A 17883-nucleotide genomic window follows, 5' to 3' on the forward strand; every position below is an offset into this window, starting at 1 on the left:
ACCTTTTTTGCACTATTGGTTAGAGCCTGTAAGTAAGCATTTCACTGTAAGGTCTACACCTATTGTATTCGGCGCACATGACAAATAAACGTTGATTTGAAGAGTTTAGATATAAAACCACAAGACAGTTGTATGGTGGGTTATTATAAATCTATTTGATGCCAGGCCTTATGGCGGCAGCATAGCACAAAATATATTTCTACAGTTCTCATAATATTTTGCTTGAGTCATGGTAGAGGAAACATTGCAACACTTGTTGGACTGCCTTGCATGGCTGTTAAATGGCAGGGTGTGTGCAAGCCCCAGTCTAGTTATGCTAAGCTGACATCTGTAGTGAAACAGATCAACATGGTGGTGTCCCATGTGAGCCTGTTAGAGAGTACTTTAGAGATGTTAGTTAGAATAGTTCCCAAGGGCTTAGTCCCCTATGGTGACACCAGCAGGGTGCAACAGGCCTAGGCTATGTCTCTGACAGTGCCTCTATGGACACTGGCTAATAACCTTAGCATGAAAAAGACTGTACAGTGTGCATTGTAACAATGCTCCTAATAATAGTAATCTTACAGTGACTTTTCATGTTTAACGATTTGCCTGGCGGCACCTGTAATGTGAGTATCATATGACATGTCATAGTAGACAATATCTGAGAGCAAACATCCTCCAGACATAGAGCTCATGACAGGACATCTAGCCTATCAGCCCCAACCTCCACATCCTCCCTCCCGGCAGGATACACCAATGACTGTATATATACGATATATACAAAAGTATGTGGGACACCCCTTCAAATTTGTGGATTCAGCTATTTCAGCCAAAACAGTTGCTGACAGGTGTATACAGTCATGCAATCTACACAGACAAACATTGGCAGTAGAACGGCCTAACTGAAGAGCTCAGTGACTTTCAGTGTGGCACCGTCATACGATGCCACCTTCCCAACAAGTCAGTTCATCAAAGTTTTGCCCTGCTAGAGCTGCCCCGGTCAACTGTAAGTGCTGTTATTTTGAAGTGGAAACGTCGAGGAGCAACAATGGCTCAACCGTGAAGTGGTAGGCCACACAAGCGCACAGAACGGGACCGCGGAATACTGAAACGGTGGCGCGTAAAACTCTGTCCTCAGTTGCAACACTCACTACTGAGTCCCAAACAGCCTCTGGAAGCAACATCAGCACAAGAGCACTAATGGTCTTGAGGCTGAAGGGAGGCAAGTCCCCGCAGCAATGTTCCAACATCTAGTAGAAAGCCTTCCCAGAAGAGTGGAGGCTGTTATAGCAGCAAAGGGGGGACCAATTCCATATTAATGCTCATGATTTGTTGAATGAGATGATCGACGGGCAGATGTCCACATACTTTTGGTCATGTAGTTTATGAATGGACAAAGCCATCAATCGTGTGATACCATTCATTCCTATGTGAATACTCAATAGTGCATTAAAGCCAAATGAAGTCGGTTAAGATGACGTCTCATGGAGACATAACATGCGCAGTTTGAGCTACTCCAGGAAGTGACATTGCAGTCTGCCCCCTCTCATTGAGTTGAAGGCCGACCGGGTACTTGTACTGTAGCAACTAAATTATCCTTAGAATTTCCTCTGTGTGCTATTTTAAAATAATCGGTTCAATGACATACATCTGGTGTATTAGAAGCAATTATTGATGCCATGATTGTCTTAGATGTTTTTTCATTTTACATAAAGATTGCCATTTTTACATTCACTATAATGGGGATCCTGTTTTCTGCTAACAATACCTGCAGTACCGTGGTCGGCCTTGAACTTCCGTGGCTTCAATGAGAGAGGGAAGTCATTCACTCCTGGAATAGGCTAAACACACCCTCATCCAGTGTTTTCCCTAAGTACATGGAGTAGGCAGCTAAATAGGGAAAAAGTAGCCAGCCAGGGAGTTCCGGCTGGCTACTTTGCAGAACGAGCTCTATTTTGGTGGCCTCTGGGACATTCTAACAGCTTGATTCCATCCAAAATACACTGCACTAAATGATTTAATACTTTAAAGACTTTACCTCCCAGATTGATCAAATGAGTTGTGGTATTGAGTAAAAATGAATTCAGATATCGTCTAGGCCTATGATCAGGTCAATTTTTAAAATAAGATAACCTTTTTAACATTAAACCTGTCCTCTTGAGAATAAAGTCACATGTACAGACAGAAACAATATAGAATTGCAGGAAAATGGTTTTAAAAATGCAAACATTTTCAGTGGTAAGACCACCCGACATATTGTATAAAAGTGGGAGTGCACAATGAAGCAGGTGTTAAAAATGGGCTTTGCTACACAGAAAGCAGCAGTTGACTACTACATTTTTGACACTTTAATCAGTAGGCCTATATCAATATCTTTAATAATACCATAGAAGTATCATTACCTTTTATAACCTTCAATCTGTTATCATATTTTGGACCAGAATGAGGCTCTCTTAACACCACCTACTGTTCCTGCAGTGAGGATTCAACATCTTCATTGAATGTTTTCAAAATGTAGCCGCAGATAATCGCTAGTACCAGGTGAGACCCCACTTTGCCTCCCGAACAGCCTGAATTCTTTGGGGCATGGAAACGTTGCTCAATTGATATCAAGGGACCTAACATGCCAGGAAAACATTCCCCATGCCATTACACCACTGCCACCAGCCTGTACCATTGACACCAGGCAGGATGAAGCCATGGACTCATGCTTCTTACGCCAAATCCTGACTCTGCCATCAGCATGACGCAACCGGGATTATTTTTCCTCTCCTCAATTGTCCAGTGTTGGTGATCGCGTGCCCACTGGAGTGGCTTCTTCTTGTTTTTAGCTGAAAGGAGTGGAACCCAATGTGGTTGCCTGCTGCAGTAGCCCATCCGTGACAAGGACCAACGAGTTGTGCGTTCCGAGATGCCGTTCTGCACACCACTGTTGTATGGAGCCATTATTAGTCTGTTTGTTGCCCACCTGTTAGCTTGCACAATTCTTGCCATTTTCCTTCAACCTCTCATCAACAAGCGTTTTTTTTCACCCACAGGACTGCCGCTGACTGGATGTTTTTGTTTGTCGCACCATTCTTGGTAAACCCTAGACACTGTTGTGCGTGAAAAGCCCAGGAGCCAGGCCGTTTCTGAGATACAGGAACAGGCGCGCCCTGTACCTACAGGTATACCACGCTCAAAGTCACTAAGGTCACTCATTTTGCTCCTTATAACGTTCATTCGAACAGTAACTGAATGCCTCGATGACCGTCTACCTGCTTCATTTAGCAAGCCACAGTCACGTGACTCATTGGCTGTAGGAGCGAACCATTTGTGAACAGGGTGGTGTACCTAATAAACTGGCCAGAGTGAACAAACAAGATTTGTTTTACTTGTCCCAATGCGATACCATGGACATAACCATATTGTATGATTTAAAAATAGCGAAGGGATATAAGGAGATGTACTTTATTTTGTCAGTTCGACACCTTTTATAATCTAGCCAACATTTGCTGTTCGGTCGCCAATCAAAGGAAAGTAAATGGCCTATGCACCCAACTCCGTGGCTGGTTATATGAAAGTTGAAACACGCAACATAAAATAAATGAATGTGCCAAAAAACAGTAATTAAGTGGATTTCAACTCATTGTTACCACTTACATTAAATGGCACGTGTAAATTCACTCACAGGAGATGAAGGAGCATCATGCTCTCCCTCCTCCGTGAAAATAAATTTGACTGCAGCCAACCACAGATAACAAAAACAACACAGGTACCAAGCGGAGGGACAGACAGCCGACTGACAAACCAGCAGTGTTTCCAGGTCATCGCTCGCTTTGTGACTGACAGGCGCCTGTCGTATCAATAGAAGATGCATATCGTTCATTCTAGCGGGAGAAGGCTATACAGACTTTTCTGACTAGCAAACTTGAAACTTTTAAATGAGCAGAAGCCTGAAGTGAAGTGGAAAAGGTAGCCGGCCGACAATGAGTCTGTTATCGGCTGTTTAGACGGCGGCTGGCAATTAGGGAAAACACTGCTCATCATCTCACTGTGAGGTAACCATTGTGTCTATATCTTTCACCTGACCCATGCCCTGGCCAAAGCCCCCAACGATACATAATATAAGAACGAACGGCGTTAAAGAGGCTACGTGGGGTTACATGTAAATACACTAGGCCTGTTACTCCCTCTTCACTTTACTCTGAAGTGGTAGAGGACAAAGAGAAAGGTGAACAGGAATGAATGTAACATTACACTGTAAAAAGGAAAATCCAGTTGTTTTTATGGTAACTTGATGGCAGCCAGTTAGCTGTATGTTACTGTAAAACTAAATAAACTTTGGTTTAACACTACATATTAAATGTAAGCTCCCATATAGTTTTTGTTCAGGTAACTTCCATGTAAAAGAACCCATAAACACCAACATGTGAAGATCATAGGAGCATGTCAAATTGAGTGTCAAATGAAAGCTAAGAGTCAATCTTTTTTTTAGGAATTATGGCGTATATCCATTTTCAACCATTTCTTATTAAAAACATATTGGAATAAGCACAGGCTTTGGTTTCATGATAAACAGATGGAAAAGGGGTCTTAGAAAAAGTATTACAAGTTATTAGAAATAGAGTACCAGTGAAAAGTTTGGACACACCTACTCATTCCAGAGTTTCTTTATGTTTACTATTTTCTACATTGTAGAATAATAGTGAAGACATCAAAACTATGAAATAACACATATGGAATCATAACCAAAAAAGTGTTAAACAAATATAGTTTATATTTGAGATACTTCAAAGTAGTCACCCTTTGCCTTGATGACAGCTTTGGACACTTGGCATTCTCTCAACCAGCTTCATGAGGTAGTCACCTGGAATGCATTTCAATTAACAGGTGTGCCTTGTTAAGTTAATTTGTGGAATTTCTTGCGTTTGAGCCAATCAGTTGTGTGTGACAAGGTAGGGATGGTATACAGAAGATGGTCTTTTACCAAAATAAGGCTAAGTCCATATTATGGCAAGAACAGCTCAAATAAGCAAAGAGAAATGACAGACCATCATTACTTTAATACATGAAGGACAGTCAATCCAGAAAATGTATAGAACTTTAAAAGTTTCTTCAAGTGCAGTCGCAAAAACCCTCAAGCGCTATGATGAAACTGGCTCTCATGAGGTCCGCCACAGGAAAGGAAGATCCAGAGTTACCTCCGCTGCAGAGGATAAGTTCATTAGAGTTAACTGCACCTCAGATTACAGCCCAAATAAATGCTTCAGACTTCAAGTAACAGACATCTCAATATCAACTGTTCAGAGGAGACTGTGTGAATCAGGCCTTCGTGGTCTAATTGCTGCAAAGAAACCACTACTAAAGGACACCAATAATAAGAAGAGACTTGCTTGGGCCAAGAAACACGAGCAATGGACATTAGACTGGTGGAAATATGTTCTTTGGTCTGATGAGTCCAAATTTTAGATTTTTGGTTCCAACCAAAAGACGCCGAGTAGGTGAACGGATGATCTCCGCATGTGTGGTTACCACCGTGAAGAATGGAGGAGGTGGTGTGATGGTGCTTTGCTGGTGCCAGGTCTGTGATTTATTTAGAATTCAAGGCACACTTAACCAGCATGGCTACCACAGCATTCTGCAGCGATACGCCATCCCATCTGGTTTGCATTTAGTGGGACTATCATTTGATTTTCAACAGTACAATGACCCAAAACACACCTCCAGGCTGTGTAAGGGCTATTTGACCAAGAAGGAAAGTGATGGAGTGCTGCATCAGATGACCTGAAGGAAAAGCAGCCAAGTGCTCAGTATACGTGGGAACTCCTTCAAGACTGTTGGAAAAGCATTCCTCATGAAGCTGGTTGAGAGAATGCCAAGTGTGTGCAAAGCCATCAAGGGAAAGGATGGCTACTTTGAAGAACCTAAAATATATTTTGATTTGTTTAACACTTTTTTGGTTACTACATTATTCCATATGTGTTATTTCACAGTTTTGATGTCTTCACTATTATTCTACAATGTAGAAAATAGTAAAAATAAATAAAATAAAAACCTTGAATGAGTAGGTGTCCAATCTTTTGACTGGCACTGTACATCAAAATAAAACATTGGCTTGTGTCTTGGAATTCCGTTACTAAAAACCCACATATCTTTACGGTATTTTCTAAATGTTCTCCCATATAAGGAAGGAGGATAATTAAATTTCACAGAAGTAACAAGGTAGACCTATCAATTAATTAATGTTTTTACTGATAATAATTCAGAAAAATAATTTTATATAACTAAAACAGGAAATTATTTKACCAAATCAGTAACAGAAGTTCAGAAAAAAAATTGTAACAGAATTTCTGCAGTCCCTCTCCTTCCCTTTACCAACCTCCCTCTCCGACTCTTACACCTACCCATGAGCCCCCTCTCTTTCCATTTACTGTAACCAGCATCCTCATCCACTGAGCACCGACCAACACGGAAGTCCATGGACATTGAAATGTAGTTTAAATTTGGTCAGTCCGCCCTGGCCTTGATTTCAACGTCCACAGACACCGTTTTTTGGTCTGGTCCCAAACAGCCTTGATTTCGAATGTCCACAGACGTCTAGACCAGCCTTAATTCGGCCCAAACATATTCGTCCATTTGGTCCGGACTAGAGGTCGACCGATTAATCGGAATGGCCGATTAATAAGGGCCGATTTCAAGTTTTCATAACAATCGGAAATCAGTATTTTTGGACACTGATTTTGTAGTTTTTTATTTATTTTTTAAACTTTTATTTAATCCTTATTTAACTAGGCAAATCAGTTAAGAACACATTCTTATTTTCAATGACGGCCTAGGAACGGTGGGTTAACTGCCTCGTTCAGGGGCAGAACGACAGATTTTTACCTTGTCAGCTCAGGGGATTCAATCTTGCAACCTTACAGGTAACTAGTCCAACGCTCTAACCACCTGATTACATTGCACTCCACGCGGAGCCTGCCTGATACGCGAATGCAGTAGAAGCCAAGGTATGTTGCTAGCTAGCATTAAACTTATCTTATAAAAAACAATCAATCAATCATAATCATTAGTTAACTACACATGGTTGATGATATTACTAGTTTATCTAGCATGTCCTGCGTTGCATATAATCGATGCGGTGCGTATCGTTGCTCCAACGTGTACCTAACCATAAACATCAATGCCTTTCTTAAAATCAATATACAGAAGTATATATTTTTAAACCTGCATATTTAGCTAAAAGAAATCCAGGTTAGCAGGCAATATTAACCAGGTGAAATTGTGTCACTTCTCTTGCGTTCATTGCACGCAGAGTCAGTGTATATGCAACAGTTTGGGCCGCCTAATTTGCCAGAATTTTACGTAATTATGACATAACATTGAAGGTTGTGCAATGTAACAGGAATATTTAGACTTATGGATGCCACCCGTTTGATAAAATACGGAACGGTTCCGTATTTCACTGAAAGAATAAACGTCTTGTTTTCGAGATGATAGTTTCCGGATTCGACCATATTAATGACCTAAGGCTCGTATTTCTGTGTGTTATTATGTTATAATTAAGTCTATGATTTGATAGAGCAGTCTGACTGAGCGATGGTGGGCACCAGCAGGCTCGTAAGCATTCATTCAAACAGCACTTTCATGCGTTTTGCCAGCAGCTCTGCTGTTTATGAATTCAAGCCTATCAACTCCCGAGATTATGCTGGTGTAACCGATGTGAAATGGCTAGCTAGTTAGCGGGGTGCGCGCTAATAGCGTTTCAAACGTCACTCGCTCTGAGACTTGGAGTAGTTGTTCCCCTTGCTCTGCATGGGTAACGCCTGTCTCTTATACACATCTAGATGTGTATAAGAGACAGAAGCTATACTGTTACACTGGCAATACTAAAGTGCCTATAAGAACATCCAATAGTCAAAGGTTAATGAAATACAAATGGTATAGAGAGAAATAGTCCTATAATTCCTATAATAACTACAACCTAAAACGTCTTACCTGGGAATATTGAAGACTCATGTTAAAAGGAACCACCAGCTTTCATATGTTCTCATGTTCTGAGCAAGGAACTTAAACGTTAGCTTTCTTACATGGCACATATTGCACTTTTACTTTCTTCTCCAACACTTTGTTTTTGCATTATTTAAACCAAATTGAACATGTTTCATTATTTATTTGAGGCTAAATTGATTTTATTGATGTATTATATAAAGTTAAAATAAGTGTTCATTCAGTATTGTTGTAATTGTCATTATTACAACACATTTTAATAAATCGGCCGATTAAATCGGTATCGGCGGTGAAAAATCATAATTGGTCGACCTCTAGTCCGGACCAAATCCGAACTAATCATAGACGTCCATGTTTCACAAGTTTGGACGGAACAGTACAGTGGAGCACAGTACAGTAAAGAGAGGTCAAGTATAGTTCAGTACATTCCTGTACTATACAGTAGAGTAGTGGAGTACAGTACACAGTTGAGCACACTAGAGTTGAGTACACTATAAATGTACTGAAGTTTACTCTACTGCACTGTGCTGTACTTTGATGTCCAAACTTGTGAAACATAAACATGTATGATTGGTTCAGATTTGGTCCAGTCCGGACCAACCAAATTAGGTCTTGTTTGGTGGCGGAGCTCATTAAAATGATTAAATCTAAAATCAAATAAAAAATATTATTTGTCACGTGCCGAATACAACAAGTGTACACCTTACAGTGAAATGCTTACTTAATAGCCAGTGTATAGAATAATACCCGAATATGCAATCTTCCAATGAATATGTTTTTGTAAAATGTTCTGTTTAAATTGTTAAGAGTAGTCCTTATGCATAGTGCTTGAAATCAATGGTTTTTGTTTGGCATACATTTTAAGTGAAAAATCTGAGTCTCAGCACAATTCCATTACAGTGGAATTGCCCTACATTAACTTCACATCCCAAGACAAGTAGATCATTGACTGACTTTGATAATCATAAGAGGACAGACCTTCGACAAGACAAGTGGGAGTCTTATGGCAATTGACTTCTAAAAGAGAGAAATTCCCCAGAACTAACCTTGTCATCACTACAAACACCATAAGTCTGTTGTTCTGTTTGCAGTGATGAATGTTTGTAGCATTAGGCTACCAACCCTGCAATCCTGTTTGTATTGGCCTCCTACCCAAACCACAGTGACCTACTACCTTGCTCAACCAGCCCTGTTCTCATTCGCCAGTAAAGAGTTGATTCATTCCAGAATCCAGACAAAAGCTACAAACACATAAAGCTGCAAGGCCTATGAATACAGGGTACCTAATCCGGCTAGCAGGAAAACAACCTTGTTTGAATAACATTCAGTGCAGAGCTGGAGCAAATCGGCCTTCAGTATTGTAACCGTAAATGAGGCCACATATGTTCTTCAATATAGTTCTCTACTACAGCATAATGATTTGTCCCGATGACTGTTAACAGGTTAGCTGTGATGTCAGTGAGCTAGAAAACAGCAGCCTATCGATGAGATAACTATCAGTTATGAAAAACAAATAACAGACCTATAGGGCTCCTGAGTGGCACAGTGGTCTAAGGCACCGCATCTCAGTGCGAGAGGTGTCACTACAGACCCTGGTTCAATTCCAGGCTGTATCACAACCGGCCGTGATTGGGAGTCCCATAGGGGCGGTGCACAATTGGCCCAGCGTCGCCCGGGTTAGGGTTTGGCCGGGGTAGGCCATCATTGTAAATGAGAATTTGTTCTTAACTGACTTGCTTAGTTAAATAAAGGTTAAATAGTAGGTAGGGATGTGCATCTTTCAAGACGATTCGTACATATCATGGCACCGATACAATGCAGGAACGATACGCTTTAGTTTAAAATTATTCGAAGGGATTTGGTATGATTAGACAAACAAATCAATGAGATTCGGTTCAATGCATTAACATTTGGTGAATAAACATTAATTTACCATAGTAAATTCAAATCTGCTTCTGATGGAGCTCATGAGCGGGATCTGTTTGAGCTGACGTCTGTCTGCCTGTGTGTATGATGTATATGTCTATGGTGTATCTAGTCACCTGAGCCATAAGGCATCTACCACCCCCCTATTAGATTAGGGGGAGGCAATGAATGCTTTAAACTATCACCCACTTAAAAGTGAGCTAGTAATGTATCAATATGTATCTTTACAAATTAGCCATGACATAGCCAATGAATATATAGCAGAACTTCGGATTTCACCCAGTCTTAAAATGAAGTGGTTTTGACCATTTGGAAGTTTCTATGAAGTGAGCTCCTCCCGTTTCGACAATGCAGTGCCGCTTCCCTCGCAAAAGTGATGATGGCTGTCATCATTATGAAATTATCAACTTTACCCTGTATATCTAAAAATGACCATATACACTGATTGCATAAAGCAAAACAACCAAAACTATTACTGATGGTGAACCTGATTAAAATAAAATCTGATGTAAACCCTGTTCAGCATTTGGGCTAATAGCCAGAGTTGTGTCTCTGGTACCTTACTTATATTCCGGTAAAACACCACTTTCAACAGCGCATTTGATAACAATAACCTATCAAATCAATTGGCTGTCAGTCAATAATAAAGCCTAATAGGTGCCGCACAGATGTGCAAGATCAGGAATAAGGTGGACAGTGCATGAAGCAGAGCACAGTGCGCAGTGTGACTAGACTGCTGATATTGAGGTTGTTCGGAATGCAAAATGACTTGTAGATTAACGCAGTTGTCACAAAATATGAGGTATTTTTAGAAGGTAGAAAAAATATGAGCAAAAGAAACTGTGAACCAACGATTCATGACATTTTTCTGACAGAGTATATACATTTGGATCGGTTAAGGGTTCCATGGACCGATGCATCTTAAAGGTCCTTTGCTGTTGTTCTGGGATTGATTTGTACTTTTCGCACCAAAGTACATTCATCTCTAGGAGACAGAACGGGTCTCCTTCCTGAGCGGTATGACGGCTGCGTGGTCCCATGGTGTTTATACTTGCATACTATTGTTTGTACAGATGAACGTGGTACCTTCTGGCGTTTGGAAATTGCTCCCAAGGATGAACCAGACTTGTGGAGGTCTACAATTTGTTTTCTGAGGTGTTGGCTGATTTCTTTTGATTTTCCCATGATGTCAAGTAGAGGCACAGAGTTTGAAGGTAGGCCTTGAAATACATCCATAGGTACACCTCCAATTGACTCAAATGATGTCAATTAGCCTATCAGAAGATTCTAAAGCCATGACAAAATTTTATGGAATTTTCCAAGCTGTTTAAAGGCACAGTCAACTTCTGACCCACTGGAATTGTGATACAGTGAATTATAAGTGAAATAATCTGTCTGTAAACAATTGTTGGAAAAATTACTTGTATCATGCAGAAAGTAGATGTCCTAACCGACTTGCCAAAACTATAGTTTGTTAACAAGAAATTTGTGGAGTGGTTGAAAAASAAGTTAATGACTCCAACCTAAGTCTATGTAAACTTCCGACTTCAACTGTATATGTATGCAGCCTCCTCTGTCTTACAGAGACTGGACTCTGTTTATCATGCATCCTTGCACTTTATTACAAATACCAAGTCACTCACCCACCATTGCATGGACCTGACTTTATATGCGCAGAAAGCTACATTTGTATGAGTTCATCTACAAAGCCCTTTCGGGTAAATTCCCTCTTTACCTCCGTAGTCTGGTCTCCTTCACCACCAGCAGTTACCATACCGGGTCTGCTTTGTGGTTGCTACTTAAAGTCCCCAGGACATTTACAGTATTAGGCAAGACTGCCTTCTCATCTTGTGCACCAGAGGCATGGAATAGTCTACAATCTACAATATGTTAGTGCCACTGAATTAATTTAACAATTTGATGGGAGACACTGATAGAGTGTAATGCTTTTTTAAGGCTGGATCATGTTGTTGTATTTGTTGTAATTCAGTAATGTATTGATTGTTTCTGCCTTCTTGGCCAGGTCTCCCTTGAAAGAGACTCTGGGTCTCACATGGGGTTTTCCTGGTTAAATAAAGGTAAAAAAAGATTAATAATATGAACGTTCAGAAACAGAGCAGTGGGTATTGCTGGTTAGTAAAAGGACTAGGCTACTTAAAATGATTTAGGCTATGAATAGGCTATAGGCCCAAGTAGTTTATAACCTGTTCATTAATTAATATTGAGTTGAAAGGAAAAACTAGCACACAAGGCCAGGGTTTCCTAAACTCGGTCCTTAGGACCCAAAGTGGTGCACGTTTTTGTTTTTGTCCTAGCACTGCACAGCTGATTCTAATAATCAACAAATTATCAAGCTTTGATCATCTGAATCAGCTGTGTAGTGTTAGGGAAGAAAAAAAAACATGCACCCCTTGGGGTCCCGAGGACCGAGTTTGGGAAATGCTGCACTAGGCCCTCCATGGAATGAGTTTGACACCCCTGGCATACAGGAAAGAGGTAAACTAGCTATAAAATGTGTCTACAAAAAAAGCTTGTCAAAAGGTTATCAGTCATCTATTGCAATTATCCAAGTCAACCCACACCGCCAGGTACCTAAACTTTCCCTCCCTCCCTCTCCCTATTATTATTTCTCAACAGTCACCTCTCGGGAAGGTCATAATGACAATTATCTAGATTCTAAACTCACATTCGTAATGTTCTAATAAGATCCTACGATATCGTTGGGTACATTTCAGTCCTGTCATTTCCTCATTGAGCATTGTGTAAGTCTTTTCTCAAAGTTCATCAGAGAATGGACTCATATTTCATTAGATGACACCATTCTGTATACATCTGGCCCTTCTTTGGACACTGTACTTACAAACCTCCAAACGAGCTTCAACGCCATACAACACTCCTTCCGTGGCTTCCAACTGCTTTTAAATGCTAGTAAAACTAAGTGAATGCTCTTCAACCGATTGCTGTCCGCACCCTTCCGCCCGACTAGCATCACTAATCTGGACGGTTCTGACATAGAATATGTGGACAACTACAAATACATAGGTGTCTGGTTAGACTGTAAACTCTCCTTCCAGACTCACATTAAGCATCTCCAATCCAAAATTAAATCTAGAATCGGCTTCCTATTTCGCAACAAAGCCTCCTTCACTCATGCCACCAAACATACCCTCGTAAAAATGACTATCCTACAGATCCTTGACTTCGGCGATGTCATTTACAAAATAGCCCCCAACACTCTACTCAGCAAACTGGATGTAGTCTATCACAGTGCCATCCGTTTTATCACCAAAGCCCCATATACTACCCACCACTGCGACCTGTATGCTCTCGTTGGCTGGCACTCACTACATATCGGTCGTCAAACCCACTGGCTCCAGGTCATCTATAAGTCTTTGCTAGGTAAAGCCCCGCCTTATCTCATTTCACTGGTCACCATAGCAACACTCACCAGTAGTACACGCTCCAGCAGGCATATTGCACTGGTCATCCCCAAAGCCAACACTCCCTTTGGCCGCCTTTCCTTCCAGTTCTCTGCTGCCAATGACTGGAACAAATTGCAAAAATCTCTGAAGCTGGAGTCATATCTCCCTCTAACTTTAAGCATCAGCTGTCTGAGCAGCTTACCGATCACTGTACCTGTACACAGCCAATCTATAAATAGCACACCTGACTATCTCCATATTATTACTTACACTCTTGCTCTTTTGCACACCAGTATCTCTACTTGCACATCATCATCTGCACATCTATCACTCCAGTAGTAATGCTAAATTGTAATTATTTTTGCCTCTATGGCCTATTTATTGCCTCCCTCCCTACATTTGCACACACTGTACATAGATTTTTCTTTTCCTTTGTGTTATTGACTGTACGTTTGTTTATGTGTAACTCTGTGTTGTTGTTTTTGTCGCATTGCTTTGCTTTATCTCGGCCAGGTTGCAGTTGTAAAATGAGAACTTGTTCTCAACTGGTTAAATAAAGATTAAATTAWATAAATTAAAACTGGTTAAGACACCTAATCCTTACACCTCCTAGTTTCACCTTTAAATGACACCTCTGCTGTTCCTTTAACAGTGCTTATAGAAGACAGATCTATGCATCAGATGAACTCTATCTCCTGCAGTCTCCATTAACCACGGAGGCAGTCAATTTAGATTCAGGTGAGTAATGATGAAGTAACCAGAATTAGTCTTCTGCTGAGTCATAATTTACAACTGAAACAGAGGCAGTCTGTTAGAGCGGGTTCAGGGATTATTGAGGAATGTCTGAGAATATACATGGAACTCACAACTCCCTATTTGACTCACACAGACACATGATAAACATTCTCACTGTAAATACGCACACGCGCGCACACACACACACGGTGATGACCGCACATGTCTTTACAGGAAAAGCCTTGACGATCACCTTAAACCTTCAGACTCAAATTACAGAATCATCTCATCACCCCTAGTCTGGCTCTCTTCCCAACCTCCTGACCTGCTAGCAGCCACACAGCACAACACAGAGACTGGGGGTCCGGTTACTGCCTATGGACCACAGACACTGGTATTCCTGAACATGAAGGGGGGGGACAGCAAGCTGCATGGACAGGTCGTCTCTCTCACACACGCACGCGCACACGCACACACAGACAGCTCGTAAAAGACGGATAGGATAACCTGAGACCAGTCAGGCTTTCTGTGAGGAGAGAACAGAGAGCAGGTCTGTCCTGCAGAGGTGAATAAAACAATACTAGCTAGCTGGGTCTGTTGTCCTCTGCCACAGCTGCTTTGCTAGATAGTGAAGTCAGTGCAATGGAACACCTGTAATGAATGAATTAATGACATTATGAATAATTTCAATTTTATTTTGGTGTCAAATCGCCAGATGGCAACCRATCCCTTGTGGCATTAATTGACACMAAMAAATATTACAATAATTCACTGTGAAAATTCAGTGCTAATTCTTCTTGTATGTTCAAAGCCATACTCGGATTAAATAACCTAATTAGTGGGGTTTTAAATTAAGACTAGACTGTGGATCTGCTGGTTTGGTTCTCAAATAGACCCAAAATGAGTGGTAGGGAAGAAGATATTCTGTGAAAATTGGGCCATGGAAAATGTACAGTAGCAAAGACAGAGGAAACCATCACACTAATTAATTAACCCCTTTTCATGGCAACACATAGCCTATACATCACACATCAGGCTTTGTCCCAATGACAAAAAGTAGGCCTGTACCATGGTAGTGAAAGCCCACACTATACATGTTATCAWATACCCTTTAATACCCTACAGTACATGTCATTCGATATTCATTTCAAGGTGTCGCCATGAACTCATACAACACTGAGCTGAGTAAAACCTGAACTCCAACTAATTATGAACGCCTGAAAAGTAAAAATACCACATGATTTTGTCAGTCCCTGAGAAGAGACAAATTCAAAATAGACACCAATAGACGTAGTCGTCATGGCAACCCAGCACTCCGCTCTCTGTCTCAACAATGTGCGATTATTCTGAGAGTGATGAGGAGGGATACTGAGTTAAACAATCAAAAAAAGCAACTGAAGAAGCCAAGGAAACAACTTACGAAGAAGAGAAGAAAATATATTAGAATATATCAAGAAAGGAAAATATTGGAGCTGGTCTAGGCTACTTTGTGTGTGAACCATCACCTCTTTTCAACAAACGAAGAAGGAAAAAGAATATGACCTCCCTAAAAAAAGAGCATCATCAGTGGTCTGACAGTTAAGAAGGAAAAAGTCTTACCGGATACATCGTACCACTTTGCCCCGTTGACGATGCCATCCTCAAAAGTTTCGTCGGGGGTATCTGGGCACTTGGGTTCCCCGGTCCTCATGACGGGGTGGTTCTTGGCGTAGGTCAGCGCCAGGTGTTTAAACAGGTTGTCGTCCACAGAGCTGCTGTAGTAACCCTGCATCTTGTGGGAGGCTGAGTCATCAAAGGGGTAGCTGGCCACCACAGTGCCACCATGCAGGTTCCCTGACAGGACAAACCTGGAGGTACATAACAACAAAACAATGTTATCAGGAGGCAGGGGATATATAGTAAGCCTGGTATCTACTGTCTGCAGCCTACATACTATTGTCAAGGCCAAGGGGGGGAAACCTTTCACTATCCAAGGCTGATTTGAAGTACACACACGAGCACGCCCCCATTCACATCGATGGGGCTGTAGTGGAGCGGGTCGAGAGCTTCACGTTCCTTGGTGTCCACATCACTAAGGACCTATCAAGGTCCAAACGCACCAAGACAGTCGTGAGGAGGGCACGACAACGCCTATTCCCCCATAGGAGGCTGAAAAGATCTGGCATGGGACCTCAGATCCTCAAAAAGTTCTACAGTTGCACCATCGAGAGCATCCTGACTGGTTGCGTCACCGCTTGGTATGGCAACTGCTCAGCATCCAACAGCAAGGCGCTACAGAGGATAGTGCGCACGGCCCAGTAAATCACCGGGGTCGAGCTCCCTGCCATCCAGGACCTCTATACTAGGCGGTGTCAGAGAAAGGCCCTTGAAATTGGCAAAGACTCCAGCCAACATCATTAGATGTTTTTCAACAGCTGTTTGTTTAGTGACAGCTGGAAGGTATAGTGCTTGTTTTGAYAGGTCTTTAGACAAAGGTAGCCGGCCTAAAGTAGTATGGCAGGCTACTTATGTTGGCCTATTGGAGTCTGATGTTGATCGAGGGCATTCCCAACAGTTAGCTGGCAACAGTGGGCCCTTAGGTAAATGGAGAGATCCTTCGGGGGGGAGGGAGGTGGTATTTGGGGTCCACGAGGAGGTGCTTAAGAACAATAGGAACAACGACAGATGCAGGCTGCCAGTAAAGTCCTTGGGTGCAGCAGTTACCATTTGCAGTAAGCGATGTCTGTGGAGCCCAGGGTCCTGGAGTCACTTCATATTTTGTATTTAACCAACCTGGAAGAACAGGTGTGTGGTGTGTTGAATTTAGGCAATCAATCATCTCAGTTTGTCAGGTGTGGTGGTGCCTATGTTGGAAAAAAATTCTGCAGTACCTGCGCCACTCCAGGAAAAGGGTTGCCTACCCCTGGTGTAGCCCATACATTTGAGCCATCTGAATTAGGTTATAAACAATGTGAGCTAAACAAACATAAATAATGTTGTATGTAGGTCTATGTAAATTGACCAGAGAAAGAAAGAAATACATACTTTTTCTCCAGGATCCATTTAATGACAGCTGTAACCTCTGGAACATCGTCTTTCTGGACGTTGATTTTGTCAAACTGGTCAGGAAAACTTCTGTTGAGGTCCATGTTCTTGGCGTTGGAACGACCCCCAGCGTCGCCACTACAGTCCCCCTCTCTGGACCTTTCGAACCCGTCTGGGTTCATACTGGGCATAATGTAAATATCCGTGCTCGTCACCAACTCCGTGATACGCGGGTCTTCTCCATACCTCGTCAGTAGGTAGTTCACAAGGTACACCAACACCTGCCTCGAGATAGTTTCGTCCCCGTGCATGTTCCCCACGTATTTACATTTGGGTTTTCCCGGTACGTCAGCTTTGGGGTCCTTTGTGATTCGCATAACCCACAACTCCCTGCCCTGCACGGACTGGCCTATACTGGACAGGTTGGAGATGTAAGGGTATTTCATGGCCATGAACTTCAGTAGCCGGGTCATTTCGACATAATTGTAGTATTTTGTATAGTCTTCTACCTCCACTTTCGCGACGGTGTTGCTTCTGACAAGCCTCGCCTCGCCGACGCTGAGAGCCGTGATGGGGCCAACAACAAAAAGGAGGTAGACGAAAAGTGAGACGCATAGTTTCGGCGCTGTATGTCGATGCTCCAGCAAATATGTTGCCATGTTTCCTACTCTCCTACCTCTTGAATATCCAGTCTTGTGAAATAAAAAGGTAAACGTTTAGAACATTGCTATCGAGCTAACCTAGAKTATTGTCTCTCCGGCCAGCCTGCCTGTATGCATTCAACTTCCCGTTAAGCGTTCATAGG

General features: G+C 41.9%; 1 protein-coding gene across 1 annotated transcript in view; it reads right to left on the minus strand.

The window, feature by feature from the left end:
* Positions 1-17883, minus strand: part of LOC111959355 (carboxypeptidase D) — a 35813-nt gene extending 17930 nt beyond the window's left edge. The window contains exons 1-2 of the mRNA XM_023980862.3: positions 17079-17883; positions 15654-15901 (exon numbers count right to left, since the gene is read on the minus strand). Of these exons, the coding sequence (XP_023836630.1) occupies positions 15654-15901; positions 17079-17737 (907 nt within the window). The 5' untranslated portion in view covers positions 17738-17883. The remainder of the gene's footprint in view (positions 1-15653; positions 15902-17078) is intronic.

Source organism: Salvelinus sp. IW2-2015, linkage group LG4p (genome assembly GCF_002910315.2).
Source record: "Salvelinus sp. IW2-2015 linkage group LG4p, ASM291031v2, whole genome shotgun sequence".
Taxonomy (NCBI): Eukaryota; Metazoa; Chordata; class Actinopteri; order Salmoniformes; family Salmonidae; genus Salvelinus; species Salvelinus sp. IW2-2015.